The 18704-nt window shown below is 50.2% G+C and overlaps 1 protein-coding gene across 1 annotated transcript; it reads left to right on the top strand.

Moving 5' to 3' along the window:
- Positions 1–3367: 3367 nt before the first annotated feature.
- LOC108635098 (ubiquitin carboxyl-terminal hydrolase 17-like protein 6) lies at positions 3368–5138 on the top strand (the record flags this gene model as incomplete). The annotated part of the gene is given in 3 exon segments (XM_018045383.1): positions 3368–3850; positions 3853–4251; positions 4254–5138. Coding segments are annotated over 3 exon segments (1718 nt in total), but the record flags the coding sequence as incomplete, so codon positions are not given.
- Positions 5139–18704: the final 13566 nt, after the last annotated feature.

Below are 18704 nucleotides of genomic sequence, written 5' to 3'. Positions count from 1 at the left end.
GCAATCTTATCTAATTATTTCAGCAAGAACCTTCTGTGATCCTACCCCACAAAATGAAAATGAAAACAAGACCTATAAATTAAAGCTAAAAACTTTGTACAGATAAACCAGGTTGAAAAAAAGACCTCAGAAAAGGGAGAAGAAAGAATAAAATGAAAAAAGAAAAAAATAAACTGACAAAGGAGATTACTTCCAAGACTATCTGGGAGCTGAACAACCCAATAGGGATACACAGCCCAGTAAAAATGGCACAACCCGACACTCTTCGCGTATACGGACGCTAATGCAAAACGCAGACGCTCAAACAAACGCCTCCTTTTAGCAAAACCACATGAGACGATGGAAATATCAGAAATTCACAATAATGTGTGGAGAGTGTGGGGAAAGGGGAAAGTGTTCACTGTGGTGGAATTAAAGAACACTAGAGAAAGGCCATGGACAGTCCTCAAAAAAAAAAAAAAAAAATACTGGACGTGAACCGCTAAGCCGCACTGGCATACCGTGATAAAGCCACCACTGAACCAGGCACGAATCCAAAACACGCTAGCGAATGCGAAGCAAGCACTGCCTATCAGCCAAGGAAACAGGAAGGAAAAAGACACTGATGACTGCGGAGCCAATGTGGAATATATAAAAGGCTGTCGAACATATGAAACGGATAAGCTATACAAGAACTCATCTGAGTCACTTGCAGTAAAGGTGCATGAACAATTATATCATGGAAAATAAACGAGGAAAGGAAAAGACACAGCGGGAATCTAGAACATGATGAAGAAACATTTACAGCTAGTACAAGGGGAAATAATGAAAAAGGCTACATAGAATGGGGCCGGGGAGAGAGGAGGATGGGAAAGAGAAAAATAGCGGGAAAATAACGACCATGTAAAAAGAAAGCCGGGGAATGCGCTGTGGACTCAAAGTGAGGCCTGCTATAATTAGCACCTGGATAAAACAGGTGGTCGGGTAGAGAGGGACATGAAAAAAGTACAGATATTTTCTTAGGACAGAAATACATACGCTCATTAAAATACAGTTAAACGTGGGATTTGGAGAAATGGAACATTCGCAACACTCTAAGGGAACTAGGAGAAAAGAACTAAACTAAAGTGATGAAAATGAAACGAAAGCTACTAGTACAATTTAAGAAGGCTGAAACAAAATGCTAAAACACAATAGTTGAAACTTGGACTTTGATGTTGTGCGAAAACAAACAGTAAAGTTAAAATACGAAAACAAACTGAACAACTAGAAAGACACCCCGCACGAGAGAAAGAGGCTGAGCCAGCAGGAAGAGACGAATTGCGACTTTCGTGCTAAGTGATCTGCACGAGAATCTCGAGACGTGAATGTATAAGCCTACACTGGTTATCTTAAAAAGACAAGCAACAAAAAAAAACAAAAAAAGAAAATAACATATAAGCATGATTAAAGAAGAAAGCAAAAACAAAAAAGGAAAGAAACAAAAAGGAAAACAAAAAAGACAGGAGAGAGGAAGGAGCTGAAGCAATGAATCCAAAGTTGCAGCAAGCCTATGTCTTTCGGAATGACTCGCTTTGGGGCTTGAACCAACGGCCCTGAGGAGAAAAGCATATGTGCCCCTCTCTCGGCATCTTTTGGTGCCAGACCCTGAACGCTAGGAGAGTGTCCAGTGAGAAGCATAGAAATCGGAGCGGCTCACTGGAGAACAAAGTTGAGAAAGGGTTTATTGCTGTCTGGGAGGATTGTCCTCAGGCAGGGGTCTGGGTGGGGAGACCCCTAAAGGGAGAGGGTAGGTGGGCAGACATGTTTCCAGAAGTGTGTTAGGATGTGAATGGTGAGCCCACGGCATTCCTCTGCAGTCTGCATTTGTGTGCTGAACTGGAAGGCCTGCAGTGAATCTCTAGCGGGCAAGGCTGGAAGGCCAATGCCCCCGAATCATTCGCATCCAGAGCCCTTTGGCCCAGGCGGCCAGGTCAGAAGTGCGTGTGGGGGCTTTGCCAGGGTCCAGCCCCCGCAGGATCCAGGGGAACCTGAAGGAAAGTGGCCTCGGCAGATGACTTAGAGAGAGAAATAAGGAAAGAATATTGTAGATAAGAAAATAAGGAGAGAAAGAGGCTGATATTCCTTGGTTTCCATAGAAAGGTCAATAAAACTTCGAGACCAGAAGTTTGCCCCGTTCACGGAGGCCACAGTGCCTTCCTGGTCTCCAAGGAATGAAGATGCAGAACGTCTTCCCGTTCAGATCTTAGAAAACCCGGGCAGATAAGTGAACGCCGGGAGCTTCTATGCTCCAAAGATCAGCCTGAAAAAAGAAAGTAAGAGAGAAAAACAGAGAAAAAGAAAAACACGTGGGTGACCAAGCTTCTTCAAGTGAGGCCATTGTTTTTATTTCAAAAGGGTCTTTTATACCTTTACTTGTACATAGAGGGAAATGAAAGATGCCAAAGTCATACAGAGTCAGCCCAAACATTACATCTATTTTGTCTTTATCGAAACCAATATTATTTCTGCAAAACTTTTCCAAAAAACAATATTCTGTACATTATCTTCTGGCCTTGGAGGCCTGTGAACATTTTATGACCCTCTTTGATAAAGGCTGTTCAACCAGAAAACTTATTTTCCCTTGAAATATTTTTTCTTATATTTCTAATCTATATCGGCCTCAGAAAGTATCAGAGTTACATTCTCACGAAGCAAAGATGCAGTGAGTTACAAGAAAGAACCAATTTAGCTCAAAAGTCTGATGTGGTTAATTTCAGGCTACACCTGTATTTCTTACTTTCCAACTATGTTAACTAATGCACTCCCAGGTGCACAGTGGATTAGAGATATGGGAACTTAGCAACATGCATTGGCCCAATAATGAAATCCTATGCCTAGTACTTCTCAAATAACTTTTAATACCTTGAAAGGCTCTATGTTTTAGGCTTTCCATGTCTCTCACAGTAGGGAGGCTGTAAAAATCGTATGATTAGCTGCAACAGTCTGGATATATTTGCCAAGCAAGATATAATGCTAACAGAGGGGTTTTGATTGGAAATATTACTCTCATGTACAGGAGACTTATTAGCTATAGGCCTAAGATGATTTTCTCCAGAGAAAAGTGGTCAGGAATAGCACCCAGTTAAGGTCAGAGGAGATGGTGAAAGTCATGAAATAGTAACACAGACAGATTCTGGTTTTGGAGATGCTCGAGAAAGACTACGGAGCCCATTGACTTCTGCAGACTTGGTTAACAGATTTCTTCCACATGACTGTGTCATGGGTGGGATCTCCTGGGGTGGCTTCGAGGCAGGGCTTCATCAAGGGGAATTCCCGAGAAAAGTGTCGGTGGTTGGATGGCGGGAGTGGGAGTGGGCAGGCCCTCGCCGCCTCAGCGAATGAGGAGCTTGCACGTGCGGGGGTGGGGCCGTGGGAAAGCCCCCAGAGGACCGAGGGGGCGGGGCCAAGGCCCTTTTTGGAGACGACGGTGTGAGGGAAGGAGGCATCGGCGTGCAGCTGCAGGTAGGAGATGGAAACCCTCGTGGCCTTGTTTGCAGAGACCCGGGGGCTGCTTCTGAGCACGGGGGAGGTGCGTGTCCGGCTCCCTTCAACGTCTTAGCCGGAGGGCGAGGTTGTCGGGCCAGCGCCGCTGGTGCGGATGCCCTTCGGGGACCCTCTGTCCCTGAGGGGCCGTCGCCGGCAGTCGGGCGCCCCCAGCGGGGTGACTTGGCTCCTGGGTCAGCGGGGCTGGCGCCTGGCCAGAAAGTCGCCCTGAGTTGGAGGGGGCCGTGGGGGGTGGGCGCTGGGCTTCAGAATCTGGGGAACACCTGCTACGTGAACGCGGCGCTGCAGTGTCTGAGCCACACGCCGCCCCTGGCCAGCTGGCTGGTGTCCGGCAGCACGCCACCCTCTGTCCGGCCGGCAGCTCCTGCACGCTCTGTGCCATGCGAGCTCACGTGACCCGAGCCCTCCTTCACGCGGGAGAGGTGATCCAGCCCCGCAAGGACCTGCTGGCGGGCTTCCACAGACACCAGCAGGAAGATGCCCACGAGTTTCTGATGTTCACTCTGAATGGCATGCAGCAAGGGTGCCTGAGTGCATCCCAGCCGTCGGGCCACGCCTCCGAGGACACCAGCGTCGTCCGTCAGATCTTCGGCGGGACGTGGAGGTCTCGGATCCAGTGTCTCCACTGCCTCGGTGTCTCGGACACGTTCGACCCTCATCTGGACGTCAGCCTGGATATCACGGCGGCTCAGAGTGTGGAGCAAGCTCTGAGAGAGCTGGTCAAGCCGAGAAGCTGGAGGCGGAAAATGCCTATGACTGTGGCGTTTGTCTCCGGAAGGTGCCTGCCACCAAGAGGTTGACTTTGCACAGCACGTCCCAGGTCCTGGTGCTGGTGCTGAAGCGGTTCACACAGCTGAGCGGGGCCAAAAGGGCTCAGGAGGTGCGCTATCCCCAGCGCCTGGACGTGCAGCCCTACACGTCTGAGGGGACGGCAGGGCCACTGGGCTACGTGCTCTATGCCGTGCTGGTGCACTCCGGGTGGAGCTGTGAGCGAGGACACTACTTTTGTTACGTCCGAGCCGGCAACGGCCAATGGTATAAGATGGACGATGCCAAGGTGACCGCCTGTGACGAGACTGCTGCCCTGAGCCAGAGCGCCTACGTCCTGTTCTACGCCCGGGAGGGTGCGTGGGAAGGGGGCGCTGGGGGAGGGGCAGCGGCCCCCCTCGGGGCTGACCCCGCAGACCCCGGGCAGCCTGCAGGAGACGCCAGCGGCAGAGCTCCTGGGTCGCAGGAGTCCCCGGGGGACACAGAGGCCGAAGGGATGAGCTTAGAGCAGTGGAGACGCCTGCAAGAACACAACCGACCGAAGCCGGCCTTGGAGCTGCGCAAGATCCAGGCTGCCCTGCCTGCCGGCGCAGTCGTGATTCACCGGTCCAGACCCGGAGGAGGGAGAAACCGCCCGCCGCCCGCACAGGAGCACCACCGGCTCGACCGGCCCAGCACGGACACCCCGCCTCCGGGGCCGACGGACGTCGGCCACGGCCCTTGTGCCAGCGGGAGGGCCAGAGCGACCAAGGGGAGGAACAAGAAGCCGCGGCCATCTCTGGGGCTGTGGCGGTAGGCCGGCTCTGATGCACATGCGTGCAGACGCCCAGGCACACTCTGCGTGCGGCCCGCCCTGGGCGACGCAGCAAGAGTGCCGACGAGGAGCGAGTTCCTCTCTGGCGGTGAGGACGATGCGGCCTCCTGGGAAAAGGCGGGGCCTGGAGCGAGCCCGGGGTCTCCGCGTTCCCTGGGAACGGGTTTGTGCCCGAGCGGCTCAGCTCTCGAGGGCTGGCTCTGCTGGGAAGTCGGCGGAGTGAATGGGGTGCGTGAGCGGGTCTGAGCACGGTGCCAGGGCCTGCCACTTCTGCGAGGGTGGGAGAGTCCTCTCTGGATGGGACTTTGGGTGTGGCTTTGCCTTTCTTCCCCCGTCTCCAGTCCCTGGCCGCACCGCTGGCCTCTGGTGAGTGACGCGGCCTGGAGACGCCTCACAGAACGCTCACAGCCAGCCGAGCAAGGAGACGCTCTCCGGAGCCCTTCGGGGGGGAGGTGCAGGGAAGAGCGGATGCAGGTCCACACACAGTGTCCTTCCGGCCGGCCAGGCTCTCGAGAATGCCCCAAACGTCGAGCAGCGTCTGCGGAGAAGATGGGCAAGCAGTCTTTATGGGTGGCTGCCCTCGGGAGGCCTCGTGCTACTAGGCAGAGTTTCCAGCAGGATTGAGTTGGGGATCCGTGGGTCCCCGACAGGACGCTCGTCCGCAAAGTTCCCTGGGGCTCCATTTCCGGTGCAAGGAGCGTGCTGGAGAAGCGCCAAGTGCCAAACAGGAGACGCGATCCACAATGCCGTGAGCACCACCACCGGCACCACCAGCACCGACACGAAGGCCACGGGGAGAAAGGCGAGCCAACTAGTGCCAAAGAAACCTCTCCACCAGCAGTGCACCGGGGCCTAGGTGGAGATTCGTCACGCAGCGTTCATTTCTGGAAGCAAAGGTCCTCCCCGCCCTGAGGAAAGACCCGAGCCTACCCTAGATTGGGATAGCAAGCCAACTGGACTTCCGACTCTGCCCGTCCTGCCTGGCAGTCAGTTGTCCCTTCCAGCTGGGCCCCGGACAAACGCCGCTGGACTCGAGGAGGCGCGGCCGGCCTCCAAAGTGCCTGGGGCGGTGGGGAAACTCTCCTCCCCTAGCTGCTTTCTCCACTGCCTCATGATTCCCGTGACCCGGTGGAGGGGGGCCTGAGGACCTTTATCGATCACCTCTTGCGTTTTATTTCTGTTTCTTGGCTGACGGCTGCGAACCCCAAACCCTCCAGCAAAGGGCAGACCGGGAATGTGCGGTTTAACATCTCAGACCTCGAGGGACAACTCTGGCTGCTGACTGCGCCAGTCGGCGTGGCAAGGAACAGAGAACGTTCCGATGGCTCGTTTCCCCCGCATGCTCACCTACAGCGCACCATGCCCTCCACACGTGGAGAGGAAAAAGAATGATGAGCAGTATCTTCCCCCAAGAACACGAACAAGCGTGCCCCGCGCGAGGACGTGGAGCCACCCACAGCCCTCCCTCATCATCACCACCCATCCTCCTCTGCCCCATCGTCTCCAATGGACTTACTGCTTGCCCCACCTTCCCCCTCTGAAGAAGAGGGAGAAGGAGAAGGAGAAAAAGGAGAAGAATGGCGACTGGAGCGGCGTGGCAGAGGGAGTGGGAAGGTGGCCTTACGCTGGGGGAAATCCGTGCAAAAGCGAGAAAGATACTGGCTGATCTCGCTTCTCTGTGCCATGGGAAGGAGGCAAGAGGACAGCAAGGGTGTGAGCACCTGGACGATAAAGCACAAAGCGGTAGGGTCCTGGGATGGGATGGGGAAGCGGGAGGTGGGAGGGGTACAAGAGGCTAAGGAAGAAAGCGGGGTCAGGGCCGTTCTTTCCTAGTAAGGATCCACGGAATCAACGCTTCAGCTATGTATGGGAAACAGGTGGACCATGAAGCCCGCATCGTCCTGGAAGGCAAGCATAATGTCCAGGACGCGAGAGCAAACAAACACACCTGTCCCACACCGAGAAGGAAAGCAACGGTCATCCTCCTCCAGGAGGGAAACCTTTTGTATTCCTTGAGTTATAGCGCATTTTGAGCCCTGGAATTGGAAAGACGGCTGTATGCGTCCACTAGTGTATATAAAATAGAGAAAGAGAATAAAAGCAACAAAAAAGAAATACAAAATGAGCACAAAATAAAAAAAATAATAAAAATAAATGGAAAACCGAAAAAAAAAATCCTCCAAAAACCCCCCAAAAAAACCAAAGAAAGCAACGACAACAACAACAACAACAATCAGAACAAATGGAAGAAGGAAAAGGAAGGAAAATAGGCAACGGAGACACAAAAGGAGCTGAAACAATGAAGCAGATTACTGAGAGCGATGTAATCAGCTGGACGTCTACCCACAGGAGGTTTGTTCCAAAGAACAAAATGCACAATGTAATCTGAACTAAATTCACAGTAATTTGTAATGAGAACAAAATTCAAAATGTTTCTAATGTATAGCCCTCAGCATATGCTCTAAGAACAAACAAATAAACAAAAAACCCTACCATATTTCTACAGTGGAGGTGGGCAAACTTCTATAAAGATCCAGAGAATAAATATTTTAGATTTGCCATAGAACATCTGTTGTATCCACTCAGCTCAGTCATTGTATCCAAGATGCACCACAGATAAGAAGTACATGAAGAGCCTGTTTCAAGAAAACACTACTTATAGACAATGAAATCTGGATGAATAGGAGTATAATGAATAGAATTTTCATGCTGCAAATATTATCTTTAAGAATTATTTTCAAACATTTCTGTTCAGTTCAGTTGCTCAGTCGTGTCCGACTCTTTGTGACCCTATGAATTGCAGCACGCCAGGCCTCCCTGTCCATCACCATCTCCAAGAGTTCACTCAGACTCATGTCCATCGAGTCCGTGATGCCATCCAGCCATCTCATCCTCGGTCGTCCCTTTCTCCTCCTGCCCCCAATCCCTCCCAGCATCAGAGTCTTTTCCAGTGAGTCAGCTCTTCGCATGAGGAGGCCAAAGTATTGGAGTTTCAGCTTCAGCATCAGTCCTTCCAAAGAAATCCCAGGACTGATCTCCTTTAGGATGGACTGGTTGGATCTCCTTGCAGTCCAAGGGACCCTCAAAAGTCTTCTCCAACACCACAGTTCAAAAGCATCAATTCTTCAGCGCTCAGCCTTCTTCACAGTCCAACTCTCACATCCATACATGACCACTGGAAAAACCATAACCTTGACTAGACAGGCATTAGTCTGCAAAGCAATGTCTCTGCTTTTGAATATGCTATCTAGGTTGGTTATAACTTTTCTTCCAAGGAGTTAGCGTCTTTTAATTTCATGGCTACAGTCACCATCTGCAGTGATTTTGGACCCCCCAAAATAAAGTCTGACACTGTTTCCACTGTCTCCCCATCTATTTCCCATGAAGTGATGGGACCAGATGCCATGATCTTCATTATCTGAATGTTGAGCTTTAAGCCAACTTTTTCACTGTCCTCTTTCACTTTCATCAAGAGGCTTTTCAGTTCCTCTTCACTTTCTGCCATAACGGTGGTGTCATCTGCATATCTGAGGTGATTTATATTTCTCCCGGCAATCTTGATTCCAGCTTGTGTTTCTTCCAGTCCAGCGTTTCTCATGATGTACTCTGCATATAATTTAGATAAGCAGGGTGACAATATACAGCCTTGACGTACACCTTTTCCTATTTGGAACCAGTCTGTTGTTTCATGTCCAGTTCTAACTGTTGCTTCCTGACCTGCATACAGATTTCTCAAGAGGCAGGTCAGGTGGTCTGGTATTCCCATCTCTTTCAGAATTTTCCACAGTTTCTTGTGATCCACACAGTCAAAGGCTTTGGCATAGTCAATAAAGCAGAAATAGATGTTTTTCTGGAACTCTCTTGCTTTTTCGATGATCCAGCGGATGTTGGCAATTTGATCTCTGGTTCCTCTGCCTTTTCTAAAACCAGCTTGAACATCTGGAAGTTCACGGTTCACGTATTGCTGAAGCCTGGCTTGGAGAATTTTGAGCATGACTTTACTAACATGTGAGATGAGTGCAACTGTGTGGTAGTTTGAGCATTCTTTGGCATTGCATTTCTTTGGGATTGCAATGAAAACTGACCTTTTCCAGTCCTGTGGCCACCACTGAGTTTTCCAAATTTGTTGGCATATTGAGTGCAGCACTTTCACAGCATCATCTTTCAGGATTTGAAATAGCTCAACTGGAATTCCATCACCTCCACTAGCTTTGTTCGTAGTGATGCTTTCTAAGGCCCACTAGACTTCACAATCCAGGATGTCTGGCTCTAGATGAGGGATCACACCATCATGATTATCTGGGTCGTGAAGATCTTTTTTGTACAGTTTTTCCGTGTATTCTTGCCATCTCTTCTTAATATCTCATGCTTCTGTTAGGTCCATACCATTTCTGTCCTTTATTGAGCCCATCTTTGCATGAAATGTTCCCTTGGTATCTCTAATTTTCTTGAAGAGATCTCTAGTCTTCGCCATTCTGCTGTTTTCCTCGATTTCTTTGCATTGATCACTGAAGAAGTCTTTCTTATCTCTTCTTGCTATTCTTTGGAACTCTGCGTTCAGATGCCTATATCTTATCTTTTTTCCTTTGCTTTTTGCCTCCCTTCTTTTCACAGCTATTTGTAAGGCCTCCCCAGACAGCCATTTTGCTTTTTTGTGTGTGTTTTCCACGGGGATGGTCTTGATCCCTGTCTCCTGTACAATGTCACGAACCTCATTCCATAGTTCATCAGGCATTCTATCTATCAGCATCTAGGCCCTTAAATGTATTTCTCACTTCCACTGTATAATCATAAGGGATTTGATTTAGGTCATACCTGAATGGTCTAGTGGTTTTCCCTACTTTCTTCAATTTGAGTCTGAATTTGGTAATAAGGAGTTCATGATCTGAGCCACAGTCAGCTCCTGGTCTTGCTTTTGTTGACTGTATAGAGCTTCTTCATCTTTGGCTGCAAAGAATATAATCAATCTGATTTCGGTGTTGACCATCTGGTGATGTCCATGTGTAGAGTCTTCTCTTGTGTTGTTGGAAGAGGGTGTTTGCTATGACCAGTGTGTTCTCTTGGCAAAACTCTACTAGTCTTTGCCCTGCTTCATTCCACATTCCAAGGCCAAATTTGCCTGTTACTCCAGGTGTTTCTTGACTTCCTCCTTTTACATTCCAGTCCCCTATAATGAAAAGGACATCCTTTTTGGATGTTAGTTCTAAAAGATCTTGTAGGACTTCATAAAACCATTCAACTTCAGCTTCTTCAGCATTACTGGTTGGGGCATAGACTTGGATAACTGTGTTATTGAATTGTTTGCCTTGGAGATGAACAGAGATCATTCTGTCGTTTTTGAGATTGCATCCAAGTACTGCATTTTGGACTCTTTTGTTGACCATGATGGCTACTCCATTTCTCCTGAGGGATTCCTGCCCGCAGTAGTAGATATAATGGTCATCTGAGTTAAATTCACCCATTCCAGTTCATTTTAGTTCGCTGATTCCTGGAATGTGCACGTTCACCCTTGCCATCCCTTGTTTGACCACTTCCAATTTGCCTTGATTCATGGACCTGACATTCCAGGTTCCTATGCAATATTGCTCTTTACAGCATCGGATCTTGCTTCTATCACCAGTCACATGCACAACTGGGTATTGTTTTTGTTTTGGCTCCATCCCTTCATTCTTTCAACCATTTAAAGATATAAAAACCATTTTTAGCTTTCAGGCCCTACCAGCACAATCTGGGAGTGGAATTTGGTCCATGGGATGTAAGATGCAATGGCCTATTCTATCCATTTATAGTGGACTCTCCCACCCATAGAGACCACCATTCCAAAACAGAGTGATTGAGCTATGTGCTGTAACTATGAAACCTATATTCAGAAAACAAAACCCAAATTACCAAAAGCTGCCTGAGGTGTGAGAGGTTCAAGTCCTCCCCCCGCCCCAGGATACTCCCCCCCCCCAACCCGCCTCCCACTCTTGCGTGGCTGCCTTGTTACTGCCAAAATCTCACCTTTCTCTGCCCAACAATGCTCAATTAAAAAATACAGAGACGGAGCTTTGGTAGAAGTAGATGGCTTTACTCCTCAGCTGGCCAAGGGAGCACACAGCAGGCTAGCCCCCCAGGAACGGGCCCTAGTTCCCTCCTCCTGGGGGACCTGAGAGACTGTGTACAGCCTGGGTCTCCTGGGTCCGCCAGCCTGCCACCTTCCTCCCGAATGCAAAGGGCTCTAAGGGGTGACTTGCTACAAGAGGGTACAGGGAGAGCACAAACGTGGTGCAGGATGGAAAGTACGCAGGATCAGGGACTCCTGGTTACAGACACACAGGTTAGAATCACCTCAAGTAAAACTAGGAGTGATTATCTCTTTGGCGACCGGCCACGTTTCTCCTCTAGTCTTCGCTGTTTACTTTCCTTGCTCTCAGGACAGGAAACACTGCATTTCTGTTTTTGCTGGCAACAAGCTCATCTGTGCGTCCCCAGCCTCCAGCAGGGAGGGAAGCTGTCCTGTCCGGTACCCCCTTTCCTGCTGCGCGCTGGCGCCCATCGAGTTTTGAGCAGCAGTTACTTGCTGGGCACAGTTCCTCACCCATCAAGCCGTCAGTACCTACTGAGGCTCCCAGCGGGACAGAAGCCGCCTTTCCAGCCCCAGCCCTGGAGCTGGAGTCCAGCCCTGAGGGTCTGACTCTCTGACGGCTGAGGAGCAGCCGAGGCGGGCACTGCTCTGTGCTCCGCGCACCCACAGTGGGTCGGGCTCAGACCTGCCCTTCAGGCGCACCGCCAACAGCGTGGGTGACGGTGGCGTTTCAAATCACCAACCGTCTTATTTTGGCTGGGGAAAAAACGACTTCTACAAAACCTTTATAAAGAACCTTTCTTCCACCCAGAGTGGGAAATTTGGGTTCTTTCACACCAGAGACATGGATCAAAGAAGCGGCGCGCGTGCAGTTGACCCCAAGTCGTAGTTTCGGGGCCGCCCCTGCGCTCGGCGGGCAGACGGCGAAGCCGCCTCGCTTGGTGTCCCCCGGCCCTCGGGCTGCAGCTGGGGCGGGCGGCGGAGCCAGAAGCCCAGGCGGCCCCGTGTCCGCGTCCGACGGCGCCTCCAGCGGCCGCATCTCCCTGGCTGGGGCTGCCGCTCGGCCGGCCGCTCCGGAAAGCCGCGCCCGCGGGGCAGGCGACGCGCACGGAGGGCCCAGGGCCGGGCGGGACCTGGGGTCCCGTCCCCGCAGGAGCTCCGGGCCCCTGGCCGCCGCTGGAACCCGGGAGTCTGGTGGCGCCCCGAGAAGCCGGGAGGCGGCGAGGAGAGAGCGGGGCGGTCTCCGTGCCCCGGAGACGGTTCCGATCCCCCGCGGCGGGAGATGCGGAGGACCCGGGGATCCCGCCGGCGACACAGCGGATCCTTCGCCAGGCTCAGGGCTTCCTGAACCGGACCGGGCTCGGCCCCGCGGGGAGAAACTGCACCCGCTCCCCGCACGCGGCCACCGACGAGGCCTCGCGTCCCCGCCAGCTCGCCTCCCCGGGCCCGACCGCGGGCCTCCGGCCGCTTCGGGAACCGGGAGCGGAGGACCTGGAGAAGAGGCGCGCGGCACACCCGAGCTCGGTCGCGAGACCCAGGGCTCAGACGTGCGGGCGCCCGGGCCCCTCTCCAGCAGAGGACCGGATCGGGAAGCTCCGGGGCTGGGGATCGCCGACGGCCGGGGCGGAAGGAGTCTCCCGGGGCTCCGGGCTCAGCAGCGCTGCTGCTTCTCAAGTGCTTCTTGATGTCAGCGGGCCGAGCCGCCCTCTGCAGTCCTGCCACGCTGCTGTTAATACGCTGCGCTTCTGTGTTGAATGGACGCTGTAGACCAGGACATCACGGGGTGACTAGGAGTTAAAGAGGGTGGGGCCCTTGCACAAATCGGTGGTGAGAGGACTCAGCGTCTCAGGGACCCCCACACCCGCAGCCGCATCCTGCCCACCCAGCTCCCACCCTGACGTCCGGGGCTCCTCCTGCCTGACTCTGCAGAGGCCTAGCTGTCCCTTGGATTCCAAGCCTGTGTTCACCGGGACCTCTCCCGCCTCAGCCCTGTCTGTGCAGACCGCACCCACCCTCCCGACGTCATGCTTCAGGAAATGACGGCGACAGGTGTCACCCAAATGCAACCTGATCCTCGTTTCTCGCTGGTGAAAAATTAGGAAAGCATTCTTCTAGGCCTGTTTATTGTGACCCACATTATGACCCAACTGTTGTGTTATCTGTATGTCATATTTTAGTAGGTGATGATACTCTGAGCTGTTGTGAAGGTACTTTGCAATTGTTTAGAGTAATTTTCTCCCAAGTTGTGCAGAGAGAGTAGTATGATCAACAGTTTCCCTCCCCCTAAAGATGTCCGGGTCCTAATCCCCAGAACCTGTGATTGTTAACTCACAGGGCAAAAGGGACTTGTGTAGGTGTGGTTAAAGAAAGGATATACACCCGGAGGCCCTCGGGTCACTGGTGAGGATGCAACGTGTCCAAGGGCCTCAGAAGACAGAGAGGGAGTCAGAAGGGTCACAGCTGATGAAGGAGCAGTGAGGACGTGAGCCACCGCGGGGCTGAAGTGGCTGCTGTGCCCACAGGCAAGCAGTGCGGCGACCCCTAGGAAGAGCACCCCCAGGTCCTCCAGAAGGAGGGCAGCCCGCCGACACCTCGACCCCTAGGAAGAGCACCCCCAGGTCCTCCAGAAGGAGCACAGCCCGCCGACACCTCAACCCCTAGGAAGAGCACCCCCAGGTCCTCCAGAAGGAGCACAGCCCAGCCGACACCTCGATGTCCACACAGCGAGGTCCACATCAGACTTCTCCAAACGGTCCAGAGAGTGAACTTGTGCTCATTTGTTATACCAGCAGTAAGAAATGAAAACAGGTAGGGAAATGTATCTTTTTTAAAGATACATGGGTCCCTATTGGTAGGAAGAATTTCTTTAAAATTTAAAATGTTTTCTTGAAAAAATGTATCTTTTTAAAAGATACATGGCCCCCTACTGGTTGGAAGAATTTCTTTGTATCAGGGAGTTAGAATGAGGAAAGGTAATTCGATAATATGTATCCTCTGAAAAGCAATTCAGAAGCCACTTTTCTGAGAAAGAGGGAAGGGAAGATGTGGGTAGATAAGAAAGGCCCTCCCTGGGGGCAGGAAGGGACTGCAGGCAGAGCAGCCTCAGGGAAACAGCTGGGAGGGCTGTGCACTCCTGATCTTACTCAGATCTGGAGATGCTCTGGAGACAGCTGAGCTGAGAGAGGGTGATGCACAAGGGGGTCCTGGGGCCTTGCGCCTGCAGCTTCACCACCAGGTGAGCGCCGTCCCTCAAAGATGAGCATCCAGAACCGGAGGGGGGGGGGGCGCCACTGAAGGAAAAGAGTAACTAGGAAAAAAAATCACCTTATATCACAACGCGCCCCATTTAGACTTAGCTCGGCATCTTTCTCTTTCTTCTGATGCCTGGCTGAGTGTGACAGCAGTGTGTCATCAGATGCGGAGGTAAGAAGCCAGTCGTTCTCAGTGCCCAAGCCTGAAGCAACTGTGCTTGTGTGAGCAGGGCGAACATGAGCTGGCTCTGAGTCACACAAACATGCACATCCTATCGCTACCCCTGTCTACTTGTGTGATTTTGGACAGGACACCTAATGTCTTTAATCACCTGTTTCTTTACTTCTGGAGTAGAAATGACAATCCTATTGCTCATAGAGCTGCGCGGAAAATTACATGAGATAAGACATGCGTTGGCACTTCTATGAGGGGAGTTCAGTTCAGCTCAGTCATGCAGTCATGTCCAACTCTCTGTGACCCCATGGGCACCAGGCCTCCCTATCCATCACCAACTCCTGGAGCTTACTCAAACTCATGTCCATTGAGTCGGTGATGCCATCCAGCCATCTCATCCTCTGTCGTCCCCTTCTCTGGCTTTCGATCTTTCCCAGCATCAGGGTCTTTTCCAGTGAGTCAGTTCTTCACATCTGTGAGGGTAGCTAGTATAGTGAGGGTAGCTACAATCCCCCCAAACCCCAGGGAATGACTCGTGATACTGAGCGCAGGGTGACCATGCTTAGCACCCTCTGGATTCTGGTCCTGCTTTGGATTCTTTCCAGCCGTCTGGCCTGTTTCTACTTTGCATCCCCCTTGGTTCAAAAAGACCTCATTACTCTCAACTTTAAAAATCTACTTTTCACTGTACAAGGTTGGAGGAGCTGGTGAGCAGCAGCCTTTCTCTGTGCCCGCTCTGAGCCCTTTGATTTCAGGAAACAAGGTTCTGAGGCAGCTGGCAAAGCTCAGACTTTGGTACTTTAAGAAACCCAGCCAAGATTACAGAGCAAGTGAGAGTGACCAGGATTCAAATGCAGATGAGTCCTGTCCCTGGGTCTCAGGCCCACAGGGGACAACTTTCCACTCTACTCAGACACACGGGGATCCACCTCCCACTCTGCTCAGACCCACAGGAGGCCCGCTTCCCACTCTGCTCAGACCCACGGGGGTCCACTTCCCACTCTGCCTAGGTCGCCTCGGGATCCGCTTCCCCTTCGACTCAGGTCACCTGGTGGGGGGGTCCGCTTCCCACTCTGCTCAGATCCCTCATCAGCTGCTTTCATGTCTCTTTTAAGTGACTTTATAGATTTCCTGGGCTTCCCTGGAGGCTCAGCTGTAATAAATCTGCCTGCAGTGCTGGAGTTATGGGTTCCATCCCTGAGTGGGGAAGATGCCCTGGAGAAGGAAATGCAACCCACTCCACTATTCTTGCCTGGGAAACCCATGGACAGAGGAGCCTGGTGCGCTACAGTCCATGGGTTCACAAAGAGTCAGACACAACTTTAGTGATGAAACCACCACCACAGTATTATCAAAGCTATCTGTATTTTATTGTAGCAAACTTTGAGAAATATTGATAACTAGGAAAGAAGACATTTAAATTTGCTTGTATACAATTCAGAAAATCTACCTATCAGAGATGATCTCACTTCATATTTTGGTTTATTTCCTTTCCAATTTAAACATTTCCATGGTGTGAAAGTTGCTATACTTTGTTTAACCAAATCCTTATGCTGAGAATAAAGATTATTTCTCATTTTAGAGTACATATTCTAATGTCAAAATATTTACCTAATTACTTGGTATAAATTCCCAGGAGTGAGACTTAAAATTTCCATGCCAAGCATAAATCATTTTTACCGCTCTTTGATCTGTATGTACCATCGAAGGACAAACAAGAAGGAATGTTGAATACTTAGATCTGCCAAGGATGATGGCTACAATCTTTGTTAAATGTGTATGCTATTATTTTATGAGGCTCTTGTCTCTTAATAGAAGACAAAATAATATCTCAGCCTTAACTTGTTGAGGGAAGCTGACTTTTTTTCTTCTTCTAACAAGCATTTGTATTTCTTCATATGAACATTTCAGTTTATGGATCTTGCCAAACTTTCTGCTAGATTGCTTGGTTTATTACACACTTCTAGGAGCTATGTGTTGGTAATGTCAGACTTTTGTGAAGTGTATTATAGTTTTGAGTTTGTAACTTTCTGTTTCCTTTTTGACATGTAAGTGTTTGGCGATGTTGTAGTAAAGCCCACAAAGACTTTCCTGTGTACTTTGGCTTTCAATGCAATGCTCATTTGTTAGTGTGCTGGGGCTGCCATGACAAAATAGCGCATCCCCAGAAGCTTGAAGGGCAGACATTTGTTTTCTTAGAGCTCCAGAGGCTGGACATCCAAGACCATAGTGTGCTTGGGGTTGATTCTCCCAAGGCCTTGCTCCCTGACTTGCAGACAATGCCTTTCTCTGCGTCCTCACTTGCTCCTCCCCTGTGTGCACCCATTCCTGGGGTTTCTTTCTGTGTTCAGTTTCCTTTTCTTACATGGACGAGAGTCATACTCGATTAGGGCACAACTTAAAGGCCTCCATTTATTTATCTCTTTAGAAACTGTCTGCAGATACAGTCCACATTCTGAGTCCCTGCAAGGTCAGAATGTCAACATATCTACCTGGGGGGACACAACCCAGTCCATCAGAGTTTATCAAGGTCTTCCCCATCTCAAGATTGCATGCATATTTACACTTTATTCTTAAGGTTATGGTATCAAATTTTATATTAAATGCCACTTGGAATTTATTTTGATATGTGACACAAATCTTACTGAGAAGTAGATTATACAAAGGAAAGCTTGTAGGTAATATAAGCGCATAATTTCCAGAATATTAAAAGCAAATTCTCATGTTCTCAGCACCCACTCTCATTGTAAAAGATTCTAATTTTTCTGTATATCTCAATTCCATGTCATCCCCTGCCTTTTATTTGAGATTTGCACGTGCATACGAGTTCCTAAAGAGTACACAGGCTTCCGTCTTTTGTCCCTTTATGTAAGCAGAATCACAGTGATTATCCTTTTGTGATATAGCATTTATTTTGTGTGTGGTTCGGTTTCTGAGGTTCCCTCATTCGTGTGCATCCATTGAATTACTTTACTGCTATATAGTAGTCCACGCTTTAAACGCACCAAATCCATCCGTTCTATTGTTGCTGGGTGCTGGAGCTCTTTACAGCTCTTTGCTGTTAAGAATCTCATTCACATGTATCTACTTTATGAGCTGGATGGGAATTAATGAAACCTAGGGTGTGCACTTGTCCAGCCTGTGCTATGTTACAACAGTTGCTGTTCTGATTAACAAGGAAATGACAGCTTCTTCTGTTCCACACGTGAGCAGCCTTTTCATAGTCACTCACGAATGTTTGCTCAACAGTGAGCTGTGAGATTATTGGTGAAAGACTTCACACTTGTTGCTCATTCACTCCCACTCCCTGGCTTTCTGCCTTCCTCATTTTGTGATGTCTTTTGATTTGCCAGCAGTTGTTACTTGTAACACGATCATATTTATCCATCTTTTGCTTACCCGTTTGTTTGGCTTTTTAAAGTTCTTCATCCCCCCCAGACATCATAATAGATTCTGTTAGGTATGCTCCAAAAGGTTTCACGTTTGTTGTCTTTCACACTTAATGTTCAATTTATTAACACCTTCAATTTAAATTTCAATTCACCTGCAAGTTTATATTCATGCCTTGTCTGAAGAAAAGCAAAGCCTGTGGAGAGAAGATACCACCCTAGCCTCTCGCCCTTCTCCCTTCACCCACAGCCCCATCCCTAGAGGCTTTCAGAGATGCAAGAAATAAGAGAGCGAGAGGGCAGGACAGGGCAGGAAGAGAAGGATGGAGCTGATGCCTTCCGTGTGTGTGTGGGATCTCTCCCCCAGGAGGGAGCGTTTAAGTAAAGGCCTGAAGCCAGTGGGAGGAATGAGCTGTCTGTCGCTGGAAGAGAAGCGTGTTTCAGGGAAATCACAGAGAAGGGAAATGCTCTGTGACTGGGGGGGGGTGGGGGGAAGGCATGGGGATTTCACAGAACAGCCCACGGTCCATTGGTCCAGCACCTGAGAGGAGAAGGGGGGAATGAGGTTCATTTTCACAAACGTTCCTGTTCTTCACACTAGCTGCCTCCACCTCCAGGTTAAAAAAGTCTCACTTTTAAAGACTCACCTGAACCTCCTCTCCCCATGGGACTGTCACGGCTTCTAGACTCCTGGGCAGGCGAGTGGACTCTCCCT

Source organism: Capra hircus, unplaced genomic scaffold (assembly GCF_001704415.2).
Source record: "Capra hircus breed San Clemente unplaced genomic scaffold, ASM170441v1, whole genome shotgun sequence".
NCBI classification, from domain to species: Eukaryota; Metazoa; Chordata; class Mammalia; order Artiodactyla; family Bovidae; genus Capra; species Capra hircus.
This window is presented reverse-complemented; position numbering and strand designations above follow the sequence as displayed.